Raw genomic sequence first — 23,244 nt, 5'->3', positions numbered from 1 at the left:
TCAGAGGGTTTTTTTTTTTTACGTTTAAAAGCATTTTTTCAGCAGAAGAGGTTGTAGAAAAAATGCTTTTAAAAGTAAAAAAAAAAGCCTCTGATGATCGCCCGGCTCAACTGGGCATGCAGGGGTGGGGGCAGGGATTTTTGCTACCGGTTCTCTGAACTACCCGCCACCATCACTACCGGATTGGGCGATCCAGTCCGAACCGGGAACATTTCACCCGTTACAGTGCTTGGCTTCACAAATTATGCTCAGCCACATTTGTTGAACTAGCCTGGTTCATAACATAATATTAAGATATAAACCATGATTTGCCAGTCAACATTATCTGTGTCACCCATTACTCTAAGCCACAAACCAAAAAGCAGCATTAAGCCACTTCATCATATGATAAGTGCCCAATGGAACTCTGTGAGTGACAGGAGTAGTCTCCAAATTTAATGAATATAAATTTAACTACTTTGCAGTCCAATTTTTCCGGACATGCTAGAAACTGAACTTGCCTTCTTCTCCTCACAGAATAATTGCCTGACCACTAAACTTGGATCTCAGTTTCATTGCTTCCCTTGATAGAGCTGAGTGGTCTCTCATGCCTTTACAGCCAAGTTTTATTTTAGAGTAAACAAAAGTTTTTGCCCACTACAGTCCTAGTCTGAATCCAATTCATCCAATACCTGCCATTTGGAAGCATCACAAAATAAATTCAACCATAGAAGGCTAATCTGTTTGCCAAATATTATCTTTACCCTGGTTCTTTATCCTCATCTACCCAATTTTACTGATGGTTATAAAAGAGAAAGACAGGGGCTAAACTCTTATTTTTAGGAGTGGGAGGGCTTGACCTACTGTTCTGCACTGATGCCATTTAAACCTCATGTTTGTAAAGCTACCAAATATTCATTCTCTCTCTCTCTCTCTCTCCCCCCCCGTATCTCTCTCTCTCTCCTTGTTCTCTGTCTATATGAAATGATAAATGATCATATTTATATAACTCCCTTTTTACGACCTTAATTTGGGGTAGAGTCGGGGTGAGTGGATGGAGCTGAGCATTTACTGGCTGGATGCCCTTCCTGACACCACACGGAGTTTGCAGTAAATATTTTTTCTTTGCGCCCTAGGAGAGAAACATCTAGCACTACCTCGGATTGAACTCTCAACCCCTTCGAGTGGGAGGCGAGTGTCTTTATCACTAAGCCACCACACCACTCATGATCATATTTATATATCAATACAGAATATGTATGTAATGTATGTTGATATCATATCATATATAAATGTGATATATTAAAGAGACTTCCTCTATATTTACAAGGCATATTTGTACTGCACCCTAAAATTGGGAAATAGTCAAAATCAAGATGGAAAAATTTGAAAGCTGTATTACTCTCTTGCAAAAAAAAAATGAAAAGATTAATACAGATTTTCTAGGCCATAAACTATCTCATTATGGACATAAAGAAAACCGCTCGTTCCAAAATAAAGAACAGCCAACTTTATTCTCTCTTGGGCTTGCCCCGTTACTGTATGTTGATCTGCAACCTAATAAAAGAAAGTTAATGGGTTGAGCTTTTCCAAACTAAAAATTAAATGTCGGAAAAAGCTTCCCTTGTTAGATTTCTATGTGTCAAGCAGCTGTGAAAAGCACAGGCGTACGCCATAAAAGGTTTCCTTTCTTCTTTTCTTCTGCTAAAACCCTAGAAAATCTTTTGCAGTGAGGAATGGGAATGGCATCCAGAGGCGAAGAATGAAATTCCTCTACAAGAGAGCAAGTCCTTTGCAGATAAAAAGCTCCCTGAGATTGCAACAGCGTGAAAAAGTGAAAAGAACCATGCCTCTGTTAGTAACTGTCACAGCGCTGCCGTCACCCAAATGCCTTAATGGCCTCTCGGTGCTCACTCAGCAGCCACATGGCTAGCCAGAAGCTGGCAAGAAACAGGTCAAGTTGAGAAGCAGCCAACATCTTAAGAACCAAGAAATTACAGAACAAAAAGAAGAATTCTCTCTTGGCAGAAACGGTTATCCAGACAAAAAGGAAGGAAAACTATCTTATCTGCTGGGGTCCTGGATGGAACTCTCTGCCAATAGAAGGGCTGTGCCAGAAAGAAAGGAGAGATTCAAATTGCATCGTTACACATGTTTGTCTGGTAAAGTGTAATATGCTCATTGGGGATAGTTACACTGCCACACCAATGCTTTCTGTCAATGTTGGATGTATGAATGGGTATAATGAGGGCAAAAAATAAGCCGCAATTATATGATATTATGATGCAAATAATAAGCTGTAACGGTTCCTTGAGAATAAATCATGCCAAGTTCAGTGAACATATCTACATGACCTACTAAGCCACTTAGAAGATTAATGGGGTTGCCTTGCCTCCATCCTTTCTCACAAGATCCTTTAATTGGAGTCTGTGATTTCTCCATGGCTAAGCATGACATCTGAAGCTGGAGCATCAGGATAGATAACCGTTTTAAAAATACTCTGCAGATTTGTCATGTAAACATCTGGAGAACTACTAGATGGCAGCAAAGAGTCCTCCTCACAGCCACCTATTGATCAACTGGATTGTTGGAGTCCAGATCTGTAGCCCTAGCCTAGCCTGTGAAGCAATCGCATAGACTGGGGCGGTTAGATCAGGGGTGAAATGCTCCCGGTTCGGATCGGATTGCCCGATCTGGTAGCGATGGAGGTGAGTGGTTCGGAGAACCGGTAGCAAAAATCCCTGCCCCCCCCCAATTGCCCAGCTGAGCCACACAATCATCAGAGGCTTTTTTTATTTTTAAAAGCATTTTTTCTACAACCTCTTTGGCTGAAAAAATGTTTTTAAAAGTAAAAAAAACAGCCTCTGATGATCGCGCGGCTCAGCTGGGATCATCAGAGGCTTTTAAAAGCATTTTTTCTACAAACTCTTCGACTGAAGAGGTTATAGAAAAAATGTTTTTAAAGGGAAAAAAAGCCTCTGCCGATCAGGCAAGTCAGCTGGGATCGTCAGAGGCTTTAAAAGCATTTTTTTTACAACCCCTTCAGCTGAAGAGGTTGTAGAAAAAAATGGTTTTAAAAGTATTTTTAAAACAGTTGGCCATGCTCACTCAGTCATATTACCCCCCCCCCAAGCCACGCCCACAGAACCGGTAGTAACAAATTTTACATTTCACCACTGGGTTAGATGTAAACAATGTATTCTTCTTCTTGTCTAGTAGCATAATGGGCGCGTTCCTAGATTGTAATAAGCCATAATATGACGTGCTTGTTCTTTTGCTTAGCGCAGTGGGTCTCAACCTTCCTAATGCCGCGACCCTTTAATACAGTTCCTCATGTTGTGGTAACCCCCAACCATAAAATTATTCCTAAAACCATTGAAAATATGTGTTTTCCGATGGTCTTAGGTGACCCCTGTGAAAGGGTTGTTCGACCCCCAAAGGGGTCCCGACCCACAGGTTGAGAACCACTGGCTTAGCGTAAGAACCCAACCACTGATTTTTTTTTCTCCTAAATCTGTGGTTTATCCAAATCCTTACATTACAGATAGTCCTCAGCTTACAACTACAATTGGGACCAGAATTTCCACTGCCAAGTAAGGGGTTGTTAAACGAATCACCACCTCATTTTATGTCCTTTTTGCCACAGTGGTTAAGCAAACGATGCAGTTGTTAAGTGAATCACGTGGTGGTTAAGCAAATCTGGCTTCTTCTTGACTTTGCTTGGGAGATGGTCGGCTGGCAAAGTCGCGAAAATGGTGATCACATCACCCTGGGAGGCTGCAACCGTTGTAAATATATGCCGATTACCAAGCACCTGAATTTTGATCACATGATGCTGCAGGAGTCTTAAGGGGGAGGAACATCTATAATTCATTTTTTCAGGGCTGTTGTAACTTTGAGTGTCACTAAATGAATGGCTGTAAGTGGAAGACCGCCTGCATATGATTCCATTAAACAAAGGCAAAATGGCTTTTCTTGGGAATGCTATAACCCAAGAGCCTTGGTGGCGCAGCAGACTAAAGTGCTGTTAAATAGCACCAGCTGCCTGCAATTACTGCAAGTTCAAATCTCACCAGGCTCAAGGTTGACTCAGCCTTCCATCCTTTCGAGGTAGGTAAAATGAGGACTTTGCATAAAAAAGAACAGGGGGGACTGAAAGCCCTACTAAGCAGGTATTTACAAAAGTATGAAGGCTACTGCTTAACGCATTGTAAGCCGCCCTGAGTCTCCGGAGAAGGGCGGCATATAAATCAAACCGATAAATAAATAAATAAAACCCTACAGTCTTACACTAAGCAGGATTAGCTAATTTTCAAAGTTCCTTCCAACCTTTCCTTCTGCGACAGGTATTCTGTGTGGACCCAGCTGGCTGTAATGTAGTTATTCATCTACAGTTAAAACAAACAAACTGAATATGATGTGCTAATTTAGCCCCTGAGAAATAAACTCTTGTAAGCTCAGAGGGACTCAATACGGAATAGATCTGGTGAAGATTGAACAGTTTAGAACACATACAATTTGTAATGTTGTAATTAATAATGAGCTACAGGCCTGTATTATCCAGGAAAAAATGAGCATTTAAAAAAAAATCTTTTAAAAGGCTACTATAGTACTGAGGAAATTAAGAAGATAGCTAAAGGTTGGCTCACCAACCGTGAATTGAGACTACAGTATTAGATCTGGGTTGCAGTAACTGAAATGATCATTAGATGGCAGCAAATAGACATTTCTGTAACACTTTCCTATCACCTGGTGGTTGTCTGGATTTTTACAGGCCATTGTAATAAGTGCTGCATGAATATTACCAAATCATGGTGCTGTTAGTACAGACAGGTGCTGCTTTAGGCACAAAGCTAGTTGGATGACGTTGGGCCAGCCACATTGTCTCAGCCCTAAGGAAAGAGCCTCTTTGGAAATCTTGAAGAAAAGTCCCTGCAAACGCTGACTTGAAGGCATCAAAACAGGGAAGATGCCATGCATCCTGGTTTTATCGCCTCCGGCCACCTGTTCAATTCAGCTGAGGAGAGAAGACACCCCCCTCCCCCCAAATACACAACTGTCAGGTAAATTAATGAAAGTAAAAATAATATGCAAAGTACACTATTCAGTTTGCCTCTTGAGAGGAAAGTGGCTCTGGATTTGGAAAGAATTAAAATTGCTGCCATGTGTCTCAGATTCTAATGATGTATACATGGAATAGCTGCTTTCTCCCACTACAATGTCATGATGGAAGTTCTTGCATTAGGTTGTCCTACTTGAGGCCCAGAATTAGGGTATTTGAGACACTGACAACAAACACGAAGTGTGCAAAGCTCTTTTGTATGGTTGATTCCCTCCTTCGTTGCCCTGCAGTTTTTTTTTTTTAATTTGATTTATATGCCGCCCTTCTCCGAAGACTCAGGGCGGCTTACAATGTGCTCAGCAAGTTGAGGAATGACTCAAAGCCTTCTCAGGTATGAAGGCAACCATATCTCCAGTTTCTTTCTACTTTCCCCTTCCTTCCTTCCTTCCTTCCTTCCTTCCTTCCTTCCTTCCTTCCTTCCACCCTTCCTTCCTTCCTCAGCAAGCAGCTCAACTAGCTGCTATGATATAAAAGACTTCCAACATTCCACTTTTGTTCTTCCTCTTTAAACGATTCACACCCTGAAGTGGAGGTGCCATTCCCAGCAGTTCCATGGAAATTCTCCATACATGAGCCTGTATCCTTCGGCCAGGTTTGACTCATAGGTGTTTTAATTCAGCAAAAGTGCTCCTCAGAGAGATAGTATCTCGAAGAACAAAATGACCAACTGCTGCTTATGAAGATTTATGCTAACTAGAAGCCTCCTGAGATCCTCCTAGGGCCCTCAATGTCTTCTTCATGCGTTTTCCATCTTTGCTAAACACACTGAGCTGACTACTAAGCTGACTTTTCCCCTAGCACGTGAGCTGGTGAGGTCCTCTGAAAAATCCTCTTGAATGTTGTCTTTCCTGATTGGGGTTTTCGGCCCAGGCCAGAAGTCAGAGCCCATGGATTTCCGTCGCTTTGCTTGCTCAAAAGAGGAAGAAGAAGGCCAACGGGCAAAGACTTGCATTCAGCTGATGTCAGCTGGCTTTGCTTCCTCTGAGAGGTTGTTGTGTCAGCTCTGGACACCAGCCAAGCGGTGACAGCTCACGCCAATGAAATGCAGCCTGGAGGCAGGAGGGGGAAATCCAATGAAGGCTGGCTGCTTTGGGCAAGCAACTAGATAAAAGGACTATTTGTGAAGGAAGAAAGGAAAAAGAATCCAAGAGGGAAATAAAAGGCTGGAATTTTCCTAAGGAATGCCACAAAAGAGACTGGACAGAATAAGACAAGTCAGAGAGATGGAAAAGGCAAGGGTGGGGCAGGACGAATATCAAAAATTAGGCTTTTCTGTTTCCCTTTAATGGCTACTCAAGAGCAGATGTTAATGGGCCCTATTGGGGGGGGGGGTCATGCCCAATTTTCCGACCTTTTTTGTTACAGTTATTATGCAAATCACTGCAACTGTTGAGTGAATCACATGGTCATTAAGTGAATCCAACCTATCCCATTGACTTTGCTTGTCAGAAACCAATTGGGAAGGTCACAAGTAGCGGCTCTAGGATGCAAATCATGGTTTAGCGGAATGCTGCCTCTGGATGGCTTACCAGATATTCAAAATGTAGCATCTATTTAGACAGCAGTGTCCATGGATCACAGTGTGAAAATCCTGTTTGTTTGGTTTCATATTAATGGAATACAGTATTTAAATATGGAATGCATACAGGTAGTCCTCAGCTTATGACCACAATTAGGACAAGAATTTTCATTGCTAAGCATTGCTTATTTAAGGTTTGCTGTTGTTGTTAGTTGCGAAGTTGTGTCCGACCCATTGCGACCCCATGGACAACGTTCCTCCAGGCCTTCCTGTCCTCTATCATCCTCTGGAGTCTATTTAAGCTCACGCTGACTGATTCAGTGACTCCATCCAGCCACCTCGTTCTCTGTCGTCCTCTTCTTCTTTTGCCCTCAATCTTTCCCAGCATTAGGCTCTTCTCCAGTGAGTCCTTCCTTCTCATTAGGTGGCAAAGTATTTGATTTTCATCTTCAGGATCTGGCCTTCTAAAGAGCAGTCAGGGTTGATCTCCTCTAGGCCTGACCGGTTTAGTCGCCTTGCAGTCCAAGGGACTCGCAGGAGTCTTCTCCAGCACCATAGTTCAAAGGCCTCAATTTTTTGGCACTAAGCCTTTCTTATGGTCCAACTTTCACAGCCATTCATTGCAACTGGGAAAACCATAGCCTTGACTATACACACTTTTGTTGGCAGGGTGATGTCTCTGCTTTTTAGAATGCTGTCTAGATTTGCCATAGCTTTCCTCCCCAGGAGCAAGCGTCTTTTAATTTCTTGGCTGCAGTCCCCATCTGCGGTGATCTTGGAGCCCAGGAAAATAAAATCTGTCACTACCTCCATTTCTTCCCCATCTATTTGCCAGGAATTGATAGGGCCGGATGCCATGATCTTAGTTTTCTTAATATTGAGTTTCAAGCCAACTTTTGCACTCTCCTTCTTCACCCGGATCAAGAGGCTCTTTAGTTTAAGGTTGTTAAACCTTAAATAATCAGCTGTGTTTGGGTTCTCAGAAATCCTGTCAATCTTTGCGGGGAAAATTCTTGCTTCCCATGATGGATATTATTTTGAGAGGCAAGTAGACTCACGGTTCCATTAACGCAACCTGTGGGTCACGATCCCTTTGGGGGTCAAATGACCCTTTCACAGGGGTCGCCTAAGACCATCGGAAAACACGTATTTTCAATGGTTTTAGGAATAACTTTATGGTTGGGGATCACCACCACCACCACCACATGAGGAACTGTATTAAAAGGTCGCGGCATTAGGAAGATTGAGAACCACTACATTAAAGGGAGGTGATTGTCTCAGGCAGCAATACAATAGCCTTTTTTCTCTGTTCCAGGGGTGGGCAATTATTTTTCCCAACGGGCCACATGGGAAACTAGGACTGTCATGGAGGACCAAACCAATAGGGCTGTGAAGATGTCTACTCACACACACACACACACAATTTGAAAAAAAAAAAAAGTAATCATCTTTAAAAATAAAAGCAATCCACATGAACCAGATAGGGATACCCAAAGGGCTGAATGTGGCCTGGGGACTGTAAAATGCCTAAGTCTTTATTTGTTCTGTTGGAGAACATAGCTATGCATTTCTGGCTAGAGATTAACTCAGGACAATGTAATGCTCAGGCTGTCGTTGGGTGGAAGAGATTGGAGGCAAGAGAGCTATGGATACTACCTTGAAAATCTAATGAAAAGCAATAATTCATAGTTAAGGTCGAATGGCTTGTACATTTTTTTAGTGTATATGATGGAAGGAGAAAGCCCCTTTTCATTCACGCCTAAAGCAGAAAAAGGTCTTGGGTAGATTCCAAGTTCTAAATATAGAAATTAAGAACAAGATATTGCATGATAATAAAATTAGAGAAAGCCTTTATCTATACAACAATCAGTTGATACCAGAGCAGACACACTATAAAAATTCTCTGTACTAGAGAATCGTGGCCTTTTTTCAACTCATGTTCCAAAGCTGCTAGGTTGACCTAATAAATCATAATAGGTGTGTTAGAATCTCATTATGGGGAATGCTCTAAACCAGAGAGTGTCCAACCTTGGCAACTTTAAGACTTGTGGACTTCAAATCCACGAATTCCCCAGCCAGCCATGCTTCTACAACACAAGTCCCTTTGATGTAAAGATGAAAGCGAAGGAATATGAAAAGACTTGATTGGCAAAGGGAAGAAGAGATCAAGAGTCTACACCAGTGGTTCTCAACCTCATTCATTAAGTCCAGTGCTTTAAATCTTGGGAGTTAAATCTTGGGGGTCCATGACCACAAAAGGCATTTAAAGAAGGTCTGTAGTGTAGAAAAATGTTGAGAACGACTGGTCTATGTAATGGTTGATCACTCAAAAGAGTAGAAGAAAGCCCCCAGCTCAATTCTCCTTTTTCTTTTTTATGAATTTGTTTTTCTTGAAGCTATAGGAATGAATTCTATCCAGAAGACTTCACCCATTATGCAGAAGCAATCCCAGGAATGCACTTAGCAGGGAGTTAAAAAGTTTCTATGCCCAACATAGAGAGGAGATAATCTGCTCCTCGGCTCTGCTAGTCATGCAGCAAATGAAGAGGGAGTTTCCATGTTCAAAACCTGATTGTCTGTTGCAGGAAGCCAACATCTGCCGGCAACCCTGAATTTGTACATTACCTCAAACCAATCTCATGCGGAACTCGGTTCTCCACTGCCAACAGTGAAGCTGTAAGCAGAGGAACCTTCTCTTCATTTGCATGCTCAGAATAATGAGAACGGAACATGGGAAAATAATGCCTGAACAGGAGTGAGTGAACAGGTCAATTCCAACTGCATGATAAATTACAGGTAGTCCTCAACTTACGGCCACAATTTATTTTGCTAAGCGAGACAGTTAAGTGAGTTTTTGCCCCATTTTACGACCTTTTCTTGCCAGAGTTGTTAAGCGAATCACTGCAGTTGTTAAATTAGTAACACGGTTGTTAAGTGAATTTGGCTTTCTCTTTGACTTTGCTCACAAAAGGTAATCACGTGACTCCGGGACACTGAAACGGTCATAAATATGAACCAGTTGCCAAGCATCTGAATTTTGACCATGTGACCATGGGGATGCTGCAATGGTCATAAGTGTGAAAAATTGTCATGTCACTTTTTTCACTGCTATTGTAATTTTAAACGTTCACTAAACAAATGGTTGTAAGTCATGGATTAGAACTGTGATAGCGAACCTTATGGCACGCATGACACAGGTGGCACGCGGAGCCATATTCATGGGCACGCGAGCGTTGCTCTAGCTCAGCTCCAGTGCGCATGCGCGTGCTGGCCAGGTGATTTTTGGGCCTTCCGGTCCCACCGGAAGTCGGCAAATGGGCCATTTCCAGCCTCCGGAAGGCCCCCGGGGGGGTTCACCCTCCTCAGGCTCCTAGAAAGCCTCTGGAGCCTGGGTAGGGCGAAAAACGGGCCTTCCAGTCCTACCAGAAGTCGGGAAACAGGCTGTTTCCGGCTTCCGGAGGATCCCTGGTGGGGTGGGAAAGGCCGTTTTTGCCCTCTCCAGGCTCCAAGAAAGCCTCTGGAGCCTGGGGAGGGCGAAAAACAGGCCACCGGGCCATCGCGTGCCAAAAGTGTGGGGAGGGGAGGGTCATGCACACATGCGTGAGGGGGCGGGGCACATTGAATTATGGGTGTGGGCATGTGTGCGCGTGACCCCTCCACGCTCCCCGTGCTTTTCGCACGCGACGGCAAAAAGGTTAGCCATTAATTGAATTAGAATTAATCCATTTGAACTCAAGAGTTTGTGGCAGCCAAGTCCAGCAGTAGAGGTTGATCCTTGAAGCAGCATGTCTCTCTTTAAAAAAATCTAACTTTCATTTTGGCCACAACTGTTAACGACTGGTTCTTTCTCATTTCTATGTTCTATGATCTAAAATACCAGAATGAACTTATTTTTTCCTGAAAGAGCAATTGCATCACAAGTCCACTACATGCACAAAAAAAAAAAAAGCAAATCAAGCAAAAAAACCAACAACCCTTCACCCGTCATAGGGATAGACCAGTGAAGACAGCACCATATACATTTTCTTCCTTCAGGTATCAATTACCCGAATTCTCAGGAATGTGATCAGAAAACCTCACAGTTCCACTATCTACACCAACCTTAAACACTCAAAGAGCCATTTGGACCCGTTTCCCACAGAAAAGAAAACACCGGGAGCCACAAAACCCTTCCTATGCCTGACTATTTTTTAAGCGGCCACAAAACCAGCATATATAATTGAATTAAACATTCTGTTTTTCTTCTGAAACTTTTCTTTTCTTGGATTTATACATGGTTGGCCTACCGGGGGTTGAAAAGCTCAGTAAATCATGTGCCGGCAGGTGTCCCACATTGCTGGTTGTGATGCATATTTTGAATGACAAGGAGCCGCAGCAGAGGGGTGAAAGAGCCACATGCAGCTCCAGAGCCGCAGGTTGCTGACCCCTGATCTACACAAAGGAATTGCATTCTCTAATGTCCTGGCCAATGGCTGCCTGTTTTTTTTCTTCAATAGCAATTACTTTTTACCTTTCTTTAATAAAGCTTAATCTGAAGGTACAAACAGGTGATCATTCTTATGCCTTTGCTGTGAAAACATTCATCTGCTGATTCTGGCAAGCAAAGCTGCAGTTAGAGAGCAGGAGCAGGATTATTCCTCGGTCCTCTGTTGATTGATACTAACTGGAAATCCCAAGGTCCCAAAAATGAAACATCAAACTACATTTGCTTGATTGTCAAGTTCTGACACCCTCAGTTACATCAGCAGTGGAATTTTACCCGCTGCTACTGTTTCTGTTCTACACCATTGTACTTGTTGCAGCAAGTTAAAAAAAAAAAAAAAGATTTGGCTGGTTGAATTTCGCCTTTAATATGATTATGAATTGCAGAATTGTACTTTACATTCTTTACATATGATTTATGATGTAAAGAACGAAGAAGTAAAATGTATTTATGGTAGTGAAGAATTCTCAGAAAATACAGATCTGGCAATTGTCTCTACCTCTGGAATGTGAGTCACTGAATTTCTTCAAACAAAGATTAGCTGGAATTCAGAGAATCCTGCCTGTAAATATGCAATACTTGTCTATAGGCTGATATGAGGAAAAACATTGTTGTGGTTTTCTTTTCTCCTTCTCCTGACTGCGTGCAGGACTCTGCATCTCTGCAACACAACAGTTTGGAGATGATTGCATTTGACAGTGAGATGCATTTGGGATATTCAGATCCTTACCAGTAAACCATAGCTGTGGTCTTAGCAAAGAGGTTTTTGTTCCGACATATCACTCTCTATCACCAATATATAACCATTCCAGGGGTGCTATTCAGCAGGTTCTGGAGAACCAGTAGCAGAAATTTTGAGTAGTTCGGAGAACCGGCAAATACCACCTCTGGCTGGACCCAGAGTGGGGTGGGAATGGAGATTTTGCAATATCCTTCTTCCAGGAGTGAGGTGGGAATGGGGATTTTGCAGTATCCTTCCTCCAGGAGTGGGGTGGGAATGGGGATTTTGCAGTATCCTTCCCCTGCCACGCCCACCAAGCCACGCCCACAGAACCGGTAGTAAAAAAATTTGAATTCCACCACTGGACCATTCCCAAGCTGATTTTTATATATCAAAGACAATGGCAACTTAAATAAATGCTTTTCTAGCCAATCTGAAGCCCTACTTGGCTATAGCATTAGCTACAAGTGTAACCCTATTTTTAATTTATTTCTAAAATTTATCTAAGCATCTGAAACCAGCCAAACTCTAGGCAGCGTTAGAGGGTTTAACAAGATACAAATGCAAAATTAATTTATGATTAGACTGATTATAGGCCCACAAATTGGCTTTGACTCCTAACAACCACATAGATACATTTTCTGCACAATGACCCATTCCTCCCCCCCCTTCACCTGGTGCTTCGGCTCTTCCAACATTAATGAAACTATAACACTAAAAATGATTAAATTGAAAGGCAATGGTTTCAAGAAATTGAGCCCTGGCCTTGAGGGAGAAGTGGGAAAGAAGAAATAGCAGCTGGGAAAGTAGAAAATGTAAAAAGGAGACTCAGAATAGCCCTGCCTTGACCTTGTTGTCTTTAGAAAAGGATATTGAAGGCTCTGAACAGGCTTTCAAAATTCTTTTAATATAGCCTACAACAATAAAGGAGGATTTTTGGAATCTTGGTGGTACTTGTTGCTTGATTTGACCTTCCTCAAAGGGATGACAGGCATCATGATTTGTCAATCCTCCCAAAGGCCCTCTGGAAGGGCCACATTTTCACCATCTTCTGGAAGGCTTATGAGGGTGGGGACCATATGGTTCCAGGAAACAAGCTGTTCCAGAGAAGAGGGGCCACTATAGAGTATGTGCACCACTGGGCTTTTTATTTACATTCTTCCTACTAGGAGGACCATCAGGAGGTACTTCCCAGTTATTTGGGCAGGATAGGAGAAAACTGTTGTGGAAAGCTGATGTAGGAAGTGACCAGTCTGAGCCTGAGGGAGCAGTCAAACACGTCATCAGTCTCAAGTACCTTTGTGTCCACAAGCAATCAAAATCCAGCCCACTTTGATTTCCATTGACTCTTATCTACCATCAACTTTGATCGTTAGTAGTTCAGATTCTTGTAGAGTTTCAGCATACAGTAAACCTATATCTATTCATCTGAACTTCTGATTTTCTGTGCCTGACAGGTGGTCTCCTAGATACTCAAGACCCTGAGCCATTAGCATGGAATATGCCTAATTGAACTTCTTAAAAATTTATTTATTTATTTATTTATAATTAAATTTATATACCGCCCTATTCCCGAAGGACTCAGGGCGGTGAATAGCCAAAAAAGTAAAATATACATAATACAAGTGTTAAAAATCATTTAAAATACATTAAATACTTTGGCCATTTTCCCCCACCACTTCTCTGTCTTTTAAATATAAAGCCCAAAATTCCTTTTGAAAAGTCAAGAATCTTCAAATCCATTTACAGCTATTAGCTGAGTGCAATATAATATACAGAATCCCATGTTCCAGCAGTAACTAATTACCAGAAGAAGGGCTCTCCTTAATGAGTGATAATGAAAAGCTGACAAAAGATCTGCGTAAGGGCTATATTTAGTTAAATTGCTAGCTAGTTACTCCGGGCACCCCACCTCCTTTTCATTCACTGATCATCATGGATATTATACGTGGCTTATAAATGCAGTTTCCTTTGGGTCCTGCTTGATTCCAGTGGCTTCATTCATCAATGACTGAATTCATCACCATGTATGCCATTTTCTTGGCCATGAAACTGGAAGGACTGAGAAGAAACCCAGTTCATAAGCCTAAGGAGGAGTGGAAGAGATTTACAACAAGGGGCTAGAAAGCGAGCAGCATTTTTAAAGCCAGCTGCAGAAAACAACAACAACAACAAAAAAGTCTTCATAAATCCCTTCAACTGCTAATGATTTAACTAAATAACTTTCTTATGATGGACGGGGAAAAAAAACAAGCTTCCTCTATTCTGCTTGGGGTGTATCTGGTGACCCGAGACCATGGGGTAAGACTTGCTAGGTTGAAAAGGCTTTTGTGGAGAAGGACTTAAGGCGTCTGTGGAAATCTGTGTGCAAACAGTACCATGATGTTCTCAATGCCAGCCTGACCACCAACCCCTTTCACACACTGGGCAGCAAATTCTGGATCCTCAGGCTCAAGTATGTTAAACTGATACTCAAGGAAGAGGACATGCTTGGACCTAGGTTGCTAAACATGACACTTTAGAGCAGGGGTGTCAAAATCGATTTCATTGAGGGCCACAACAGGATTGTGTTTCAGCTCGGGGGCTGGGTGTGTGTGACCAGCATGGTCAGCTCAATGTCACTCATTTTGGGGGCGCCTGTGGTAGCCCGAGCACTCTGCCAGCGAAAACGGAGCTCGGGAGGGCTATATGCAGCCCTCCCGAGCTCCATTTTCGCTGGCAGAGCAGTGGTGGGTTGCTCCCGGTTCTGTCCGGTTCTTTAGAACCGGTAGTAAAAGTGGCAGGAGGCTCCACCCACCCACCCGGATGTCATCATTGATGATCTGTGCATGCGCAAAAGCATGCGCACGTGTGCGCAAGCGAAGCAAGTGCACATGTGCGCTCCCATTACGAACTGGTAGTAAAGGTAGGTAGAACTCACCCCTGTGGCAGACGGCTGCAGGAGGCCATCGCAGCTGAAAATGGAGGTTGGGAGGGCTGCACACGGCCCTCCCGAGCTCCATTTTCGCTGGCAGAGCAGTGGTGGGTTGCTCCCGGTTCTGTCCGGTTCTTTAGAACCGGTAGTAAAAGAGGCAGGAGGCTCCACCCACCCACCCGGATGTCATCATTGATGATCTGTGCATGCGCAAAAGCATGCGCACGTGTGCGCAAGCGAAGCAAGTGCACATGTGCGCTCTCATTACGAACTGGTAGTAAAGGTAGGTAGAACCCACCCCTGTGGCAGACGGCTGCAGGAGGCCATCGCAGCCGAAAATGGAGGTTGGGAGGGCTGCACACGGCCCTCCCGAGCTCCATTTTCGCTGGCAGAGTCACTGCAGGCCGGTCCTTCACTGTTTCCAGAGCGTCCCCACAGGTCAGATCTAAGCATCCTTCGGGCCAGATTCAGGCCTTGAGTTTGACACCCCTGCTTTAGAGGGAATGTCATATCCCGCCTCCCAAAAAACCATAGAGATCTGTCTCTCCTGTACAAGTAATGGAGGGCAACCAGACTTGGATGAAAATTGAGGAAACCTTTACTGATGCTAATATAATCTCCAGCTAATTAATATGATGTCCAGTTATGACTGATCTTTACTCCACCAAATAAATTTTGCAGATACGGAGTACAAATGACCAGACATCCCTTTGTCTCTCAAAGTCACAATGGAACCTCAACGTGAGAATGCATTTCCCATCTTATGTTCTATCTGGAAGTCTCATAGTGGATCTTATTCCATTAAAAAGTAAATGCATGGCTGCTACAGGCTATTCCTTGGCTCATTGCTCTGATCATGCCTTCTCCTGTCTTTATATCACTTACTCTAGAGATCTCTTTACATTCTCTCCTCATCTGGTTTTTTATATACTTCTGCTTTGCCAGCCCTAAACCTCAATCAATCTTCTTACTAAATGGTCCAACTGGCACCTACACATGTTTCCTGCCATTCCACTTTCATTTGGGGGGGGGAGGAAAATTGGTAACAGGCCCAGTTCATACATCATCCTAAAAATATACACCTGATCTGCACATAGACGCTTTGAGAGAAAAAACAACATGCTCAATAATGTGCTGTGTCTAGGAACAACCATTTTAAAGCAGAGTTACGATCTTAAATGGGGGAACCGGCCGATAGAAAGTAATGGTATACAGGTGTTTAATTCTTCTGCTCATATTTTTACCATATTGTCCTCTGAAAATTGAGAAAGTTTCTAAGCAAGCACTTAGAAAGCAGATGATGAAGGAAAGCAAAGTTAAGGGGAGATGCTGTTTAGGGGAAGTCAAATCACCTTTCTTCACAATTTCTTTATCCTGCCATGCTCCGCAGTGAACAAGGTTTCTAGTCCTCAGTCTCCACCCCAATGCTTGGTTCTAAGCGGAATATGTGAAAATCTGTGCTCGAATGTCATATTTAGCTGGGAAAAAAAGTATTTTAGCTTCAAAAAACCTTCATCTTTGACATGCTCCTTAGGAAATGCAAACCTTTCTTTTCTTAATGTCTCTATTCTATCCTATCATTTTATACAAATACATAAGGTATATGTCGCTCAAAGAAAATGGTAAAGTGATTGAGTGTCATTATGTGAATCATGGGGTTCCCACTATTGTATGATTTTGTTACTGGTTTAGAATTAACTAATAACGTTATATTGTTAGTTTGTTCATGCGCCATGAACCACTGTGAATCTATATGGATTTGGTAGCACACACACCCCATAAATAAATGCTTTGGAGAATGGATGCTAAAATTTAGTAAAGTGCTTAATGTCTCATTCCATAATAGGAACAAGTGACTTTTTAGCAGGAATTGCTTTCAAGAGGTCACAGCCAACACCCAGTGAAATTTCAGATGAACAGGTGGTTGCATATTAACTACAACCATGATATAGATCTCCCTTTGAAATAAGCAAAGATTTGTATTCTGGAAGTGTGCTTGGAAAATGCAGTCAACACAACAAAGGAGCTGGCCTATAGTTGCCACTCCTGAGGTCAGCCTATAAATGTCACATGTGTCTAAAGGACATTAAAGATTGGCCTGCGAAACTAATTTGCAAATGAATAAAATAATTCTACCTGCCTATCTATATTAGTTATTTCCTTGTGATTAGGCATCATGTGGACCCTGAAACGTGCAAGGGAAGCTCCAAAGAGTATTTTGCAACTTGCACAAAAACATCAAATGCCTCAAATCATCAAAACAAAACATCAAAAGCCTCAAATCCAGCATGTTTTCTTTTTTTTTTAATCATACGTTAAGAAACCTTAATGCAATTCGCAGGATGTAGCTGTCTTCCTCTGAGCATTGCTGACCACTCAACGTAAGGAGGAAATTAAAAGGCAGAACCGTGTAGAAGAGATAAACACAGAGCAACTGGGGACAATATAGCACAGAGGAAGAAAAAAAAAAGCGTGACTGGGTGAAGAATTAATCATTCATGGAATTTTGGGACGGTGGTGTTGGTTTTCTGTGTGGCTCCTTCCATCTTTGTTCTTAGTGTGGAAAGCTCATTCAGAGAAAACAGCAGCCTCCCAAATCCTTGAAGAGGTGGATCTCCAAGTCTTCAGTTTGGAGGCAACCTCACTGACCTCTGCAGAACAAGTGATCAGAGGTACTAGAGATTAATTGTTTTACTGTGTGTAGCAGGGTGTGAAATTGCCCTGTATCCCAAGGACCTTTCAGCAGACAAAAAAAATATATTTTGCACTATTGTAGTTAGCATAAAAGGAAAGGTTAGTATTACAAGTGCATTGTCAATGGAAAGTCAGGGACTGTAGGCTAAAGCACTGAGTTTGAGACAGGGATTTAAAGCCTTGGTATCCTGAACTTGCGTGCCAACCAAGAACGAATTCAATTTTCTTTGCTTCATTTGCTCATCTGAAAAAGGGGAGGAATTCGGGATCTGCCTTACAGAAGCCAAAGTTTTGTATTACATTTAAAAATATCAAGTTCTAATAAGGCAAAAGTGTAGTTTGGTTACCAGCTTTGAACCAAATCCTGCATCCTGCAACAAGAATTTATAGAAATTGAATTGTTCTAGAAATATTCACTTTCTGAGGTAAAAAATATCTCCAATAGTGTCAGAGGAATAAAGGAACAAGAATGCAGGAAAAGGTAATAGCAATGACAGGATGGTGGTTTTGGTGGGCATAGCAAGTGAAAGAGCAACACCAGTCACCTGAAAAAGTTGTGGCTGCCCAAAGGCCTTAGAACGAGACAAATGCAAAAGTGTGAATGTTTACAAAATGCAAACAGCTGCAAAGCTGGCCTTCAGAAGGGCTTGGAGGATCACCTACCTTTTTCCGATGCCGGTCGTTCTTTGCAAGACACGATCGCTGCAGGGAGAGGTAGCCTCCAATCACCTGGATCTCCTCCACTGTGGGGTAGCGCTTCTTCATGGGCATCGTGGCCATTGGCGGGGAGCTCTCGATGCCATTCTCCACAGCCGTGACAGGTGACACAGGGGCCTTCCGAGGATTGATTGTGATGGTGTTGCCACTGCGACGCTGCATTGCTGGATGCGGGGATGAGACCCGGCTCAGGCCTCCCATCCTGACATCCTCCTTAACTTTGCTGTTGCCGCTGCGTCTCATGGCCTCAGCCTCGGGCGGCGGCTCCTCCACAGCGTCCGGGAGAAGTTGTTCACAGCTGGGTGAAGAGCAGGAAGTGGGGACTGGGGGCTTGGCTGAAGGAGGAGAAGGGCTGGCTTCCTGTTTGGGTTCTGGGGGAGGGGAGGCCGAAGCCCTCGGTGGCACAACCATGAAGGAGTTCCTGGAATGGAGGCGCAGGTTGGCCAAGGCTTTGCCCTGGACATCGTCCTCAGTTGAGTGGCATTCCACTGCCGCCTCCAAATCACTGCTCTCCATCCTGGCTCCTCTATCTGGGGACACAGCCTCCCTTCCCCATCTTTTCCCAGTGGGTGAGCGCCTTGGGGGACTATCTGGCCAGCCCTCCCCACTGCTTGATTTAGCTTCAAATTGGCTTCGATAAGATGCCACAGTGCAAGGTCCTGGAGGTGTCAGTCCCGGGAGGTCACAGGGAGGACTGGGGAGGCGATTGACAAAGGGCAGCCGGGCCGGGATGGGGTCTGCCAGAGAATGGACTGGCTTCTTTCCTCCAAAGCTGCTGCTTTCAGTTAAATTCTCAGTGCTGAGGGACTTCACCGGGGGCGATGGCATCACCATCCCTCCACCGTCCTCTTGGCTAAACCGGCTGAGCAGTTTGCTCACCCGTCCTTGGCGCTGCTCTGGCAGCGATGCCCGATGCTCAGCTCGGCCCACAGCATTGAGATCCTCCACGCTGCGGCTCAAAGCCGACTTGACAATGAAGACCTCCCCTGCACGGATCTCAGTCACGCTGCCCCCACGGCGGGCCAACAGCTCATTGAGGGACTCCATGCTGCCAGATTTGGCTTCTCCCGAGTGGCGGTCACTAGCCAGCTGTGCCGGTGGTGCCCCATGGGCTGTTTCAATTATAATGACATTGTCTGCCCGCAGGGTCCGGACGCCTGGAATCTGACCACATAGATCCACTATTTGTTTAGCTTTGGTGTTTGCAAGTTCATTTTCTGGAGGGCCAGATTCATGATGATGGCGGCGCTTCTCTAGCTGAATGAAAGGATTTTGGTGGACTGGCCCAATCTTCTCCTGTAGCACAGAACTCTCTGGCTCCCCCTCTTGGTAGGATGATGTTGCAGCAGGCACGGAGGATGGGCCGCTCTCAGTTTCCCCTGGTCCGCTTGGTTCAGAAAAAGAAGTGCTTGAACCTTGCTTGGCCCGGCGTCGTTCAATGATTTCCCGTTTCCAAGCCGGCATCTTAGCCATGCGGTCTTGTTGCTCCTGTTCCCGCCGCCGAGCCTCCTCTTCCTCCTTTCGCCGACGCTCCAGCAACTGAAGTTTCCATTCTGGCAGTGGAGGAGTTGAAGACATCTTTGCTGGAGGTGTGAGATAGCAGGAAACAGGAGGGAAATCTAGGGGGGGAAAGGATTGGAAAAAAAGAAAAGAAAAGATTTGGTAGGATGTTCAAGGAGCGAGAAGGTACAAAGCAAGGGAAAACAGAGGAGGGGGAAAGGGGCTTGGTAGAGCAACTTAACACGAAAAGCAACACAAAAACAAAAGAGGCAATGGAAAAAAATGGAATAAAAGGGGGAGTGAAGAAAGAGAAAGAAGAGGATCTGGAATGGACTTGGAAATGAGTAGAAGGGGGTTTAGAGAAATGGGAAACGGTTGGAAAGGAGAAGAAAGACAGTATTAGAGTAACAGAAAATGGAGGCTCCAGAAATAAAAATGGTAGGAAGTGACAGATGGAGGTGGAATGAGGGAGAGCTGGATTGGAAAAGGAGAAGGAAAGGTGGGAGAGTCCGAGGAATACATTCAGAAGAAAGAAAAGGGGAAAGAGTAGCTTAAAGGATCAGGAAGAGGAAGATGATCTGTCAGAAGATATTGCAAAATTAAGTCCCTTTAGCTATGAGAAAGAGAGAGGGGAGAGAAAGAGAAAGAGAGAGAAAGAGAAAGGGAGGGAGGGAAGGAGAGAGAGAGAGAGAGATAAAAGGCTTCCTTCAGGCTCAACCTTTGATGTTTTTCCTCCTTCCTCCTCCCTCTCCTCATCCGCTCACTCTTTCCAACTCATGTCACACACACTGTCTCTGGTGTGTTGGGGAGGTGACAGTTCTACACGGTGGGGGGGGAGGCTCTTTACACAAGGAATCCAGGCATCCTTGCAAGGCAAAGATTAGGTTTGTTTACAAGATTTGACCCCCATCTTGATGGCCAGTGTAAGGGCAGTTAAAGAGTGGAAGAGCATGAAAAAGGAGAAGAGGAACTAAGGGGGATTTTAAAAAACAGCTTCCTTCCATGTGTTTTTGTGTCACTATCGGTGTTCTAATCTAACCTTTCTTAATGGCTGTTAATAAAAAAAAATGCAAGGAACATAGTTGTGCCTGAGTAAGCAATCTAGTTATTTTTTAAAAACGCCTTGTGCAGTGATATGGAAGAGGCGAGGGACATTGCAAGAGGATGACAATGGGGCAGGTTTATTTACAGAGCAGTTTTATGCCATCAGCTCAGAAATGAGCATGCAGCGAGAATTACTAACAGGCAACGGGTGTACAGGATTGCAGCAAGAGAATAGAGAAGGCTTTTCACCCCAGAGAGGGAATCTGATTGCAAACAAAGGTGATCCGGGAGGAATAGAGTGGATTTCCCCTTCTCGTGGTCTGTTTAAGTAAAATTGGTGCTTCAGACACAAATGTTTGCACAGATCTCTAGAGTGATCGCGGACATGTCTTTAGTCTGAAACTAGACTGGGAGGTGGTTTTTGAGAACCTGTCACTGGCAAATTGGCAGATTTTGATGAATTTTTACAAAAAAATGTAGCAACAGTGATAAACGTTAGAATTTTAAAAAGCGAATTAGGATGAAACTGAATGTTATTAAAGAAAAGAGATCTGGGTTGGTTCAAGGAAACCCCCAAAGTTGGACAGGAAGAGGATTGTGATAGACAAAAAGGCCAATAAGATAAATATAATTCAAAATTACCGGAATCCAAGCGTCAGAATTTCACGTTAATTCCAGCTGTTCAAAAGCCTACAAAAACAACTGATGGAACAAATGGAAACACCAAAGTACGTTTTGGTACCACAATCCAACTTTTATATTGTGGAAAGCCAAGACATCTAACCAGACGATGGGTTCATTTAAAATCTAGGAGCCCAAAAGATTAATGCTGCTTGGTAATTTTCCCTGAAAAAGAATTGTGTACATCCAGAGACTTCCAAGAACTGATACCTCCAGGAATTTGGAAAAGAAGCCTTAAAATAATCTTCTTAGTAAACGTTAGTGCGTCCCACAGTCCTCAGATATGCAAAAGTGATGCAGATGAAAAAAACAACAACCCTTTGAGGAGCTGGGTTAGTTCTTTTCCGATGAATTAGAGCTGGATCCGTAGAAACGTCAGAAAGGAACCAACACGTGTACTGTACATCCAGGAGAGGGAGATGATCCGAAGACCCTTTCTTTCCCTCCACTTTCCGCCTCCCGCGGAATGCTTCAAAGATCCAGAGGAAAATCAGACGGGATCTGGAGGCTGACCAGATGGGGATCCCCCCCACACCATCTGAGGAGAACCCCAACTGAAGATCTGGGTCGTCGATTCCTCCAAGCCTCCAAGGAATCCCCCGATCCCTCGAACCAGGAAGCAAAGCAATGGATCTCTCTCCTATACGTACGCTTTTCAAGCCAGCTGGATCTTGGAAGCCCGAGGCAGGCGAGAGACGAGAAGATCCTTCGCTTGGTCCATGGCTTGGAGGAAGCTCGTCTGGCTCCAGCCGGTCCGTTGGCTCGGAATGGAGGGGATTTTTTTTTTTTTTCCAGCCGCCTCGCTTTCTCTTCCTTTTTTTTTTTTTTCCTCCCCCAGTCCAAAGGAAGGGAGGGATCTAGGCGGATCTGAGTCAGGGTTCTTGCTGGAGGTGAAGGGTTGGGGCGCTCCGATCCTTTTCCTTTTCTTCTTCTTTCTTCGGCTGCTTTCCAAGAAAACGCGTTCGCGAGGCGAGGGCACACGACGGCGGAGCGGGCTGGCGGGCGGGTTGGTCGACGGGGTGGGTGGGGGAAATCTCTGCCGGTCTCTGAGCGCATCCACTTCTAATCCTCTGCCGCCGAGCTCCACCTCCGCCCGGCTGCTAAAATCCCCTCAGAGGAGAAGGGAGACGGGAGAGAGAGAGAGAGAGAGAAAGAAAGAAGGAGGGAGGGAGGGAGAGAGAGAAGGAAGGAGGGAATGTGAAGGGGAGGAAAGATCGAAAGCGAACGGAGGACGGAGCCCGAGACGGGAAGAAAAGAGGGAAAGGGGGAGGATGGGGGTCTTTGTGTATAAACAGAAGGGGAGGACAATGAAAAGGGGCGGGGCGGGGCGGGCAGCAGACAAATGCGGCGCGGGTGGGGGGGGTGGAAGGCTGGTTAGGCGGGCGGTGAAGACAGGAAGGGAGGAGTTGCTCTGTCGCAAATGTTTCATTTGAGATGTTTCCTATTATTTTCAGGGCTCTTCGGTTCTTGACCCCCCCCCCCCAGAATGTCCCCGGAGACCGACGAGGAGCTTCTGCTCCGTAGAATCCGACGGGCCTTCTCTAATCCGTAATAGCCGACGACTGTCTCTTCTTGCACCTCCGTTGCATGGGATCCGTGCATTGGACCCCTTCCAGACCCGCCAGCCACCGTTCCACAGACCCTGCCTTGAGGAAACACGTGCCCCTCCACAATTCGCATATGCCAGGTTGCCCTCATCCACAGCCACTCTGGCTCTGGTGGGGCTTGTAGTCCTACTCACCTGGAAAGGATCAGGTTGGGGGAGGTGGCGTGTTTCACATGTTATGTTTCCTCTGAGGAGTAAGCACCCGTGTTAGTGCTAGATCAGTGGTCCTAAAGGGGGGGGGTGTATTTTATTTTTACATTTTAT

General features: G+C 44.4%; 1 protein-coding gene across 2 annotated transcripts in view; it reads right to left on the bottom strand.

Annotated features, from left to right (window-relative positions):
• PPP1R18 (protein phosphatase 1 regulatory subunit 18) overlaps positions 1 to 22,647 on the bottom strand; it is a 52,333-nt gene extending 29,686 nt beyond the window's left edge. Inside the window, exons 1-2 of one of the 2 annotated variants that reach the window (XM_034421636.3) lie at positions 21,336 to 22,647; positions 18,096 to 19,768 (exon numbers count right to left, since the gene is read on the bottom strand). In XM_034421636.3, coding sequence (XP_034277527.2) covers positions 18,096 to 19,727 — 1,632 coding nt within the window. In that variant the 5' untranslated portion in view covers positions 19,728 to 19,768; positions 21,336 to 22,647. The remainder of the gene's footprint in view (positions 1 to 18,095; positions 19,769 to 21,335) is intronic. The other variant, XM_087883874.1, reaches the window with a different exon arrangement.
• Positions 22,648 to 23,244: the final 597 nt, after the last annotated feature.

This window comes from Pantherophis guttatus, chromosome 2 (assembly GCF_059756535.1).
Source record: "Pantherophis guttatus breed Tessera chromosome 2, ASM5975653v1, whole genome shotgun sequence".
In the NCBI taxonomy this organism is placed as follows: Eukaryota; Metazoa; Chordata; class Lepidosauria; order Squamata; family Colubridae; genus Pantherophis; species Pantherophis guttatus.
This window is presented reverse-complemented; position numbering and strand designations above follow the sequence as displayed.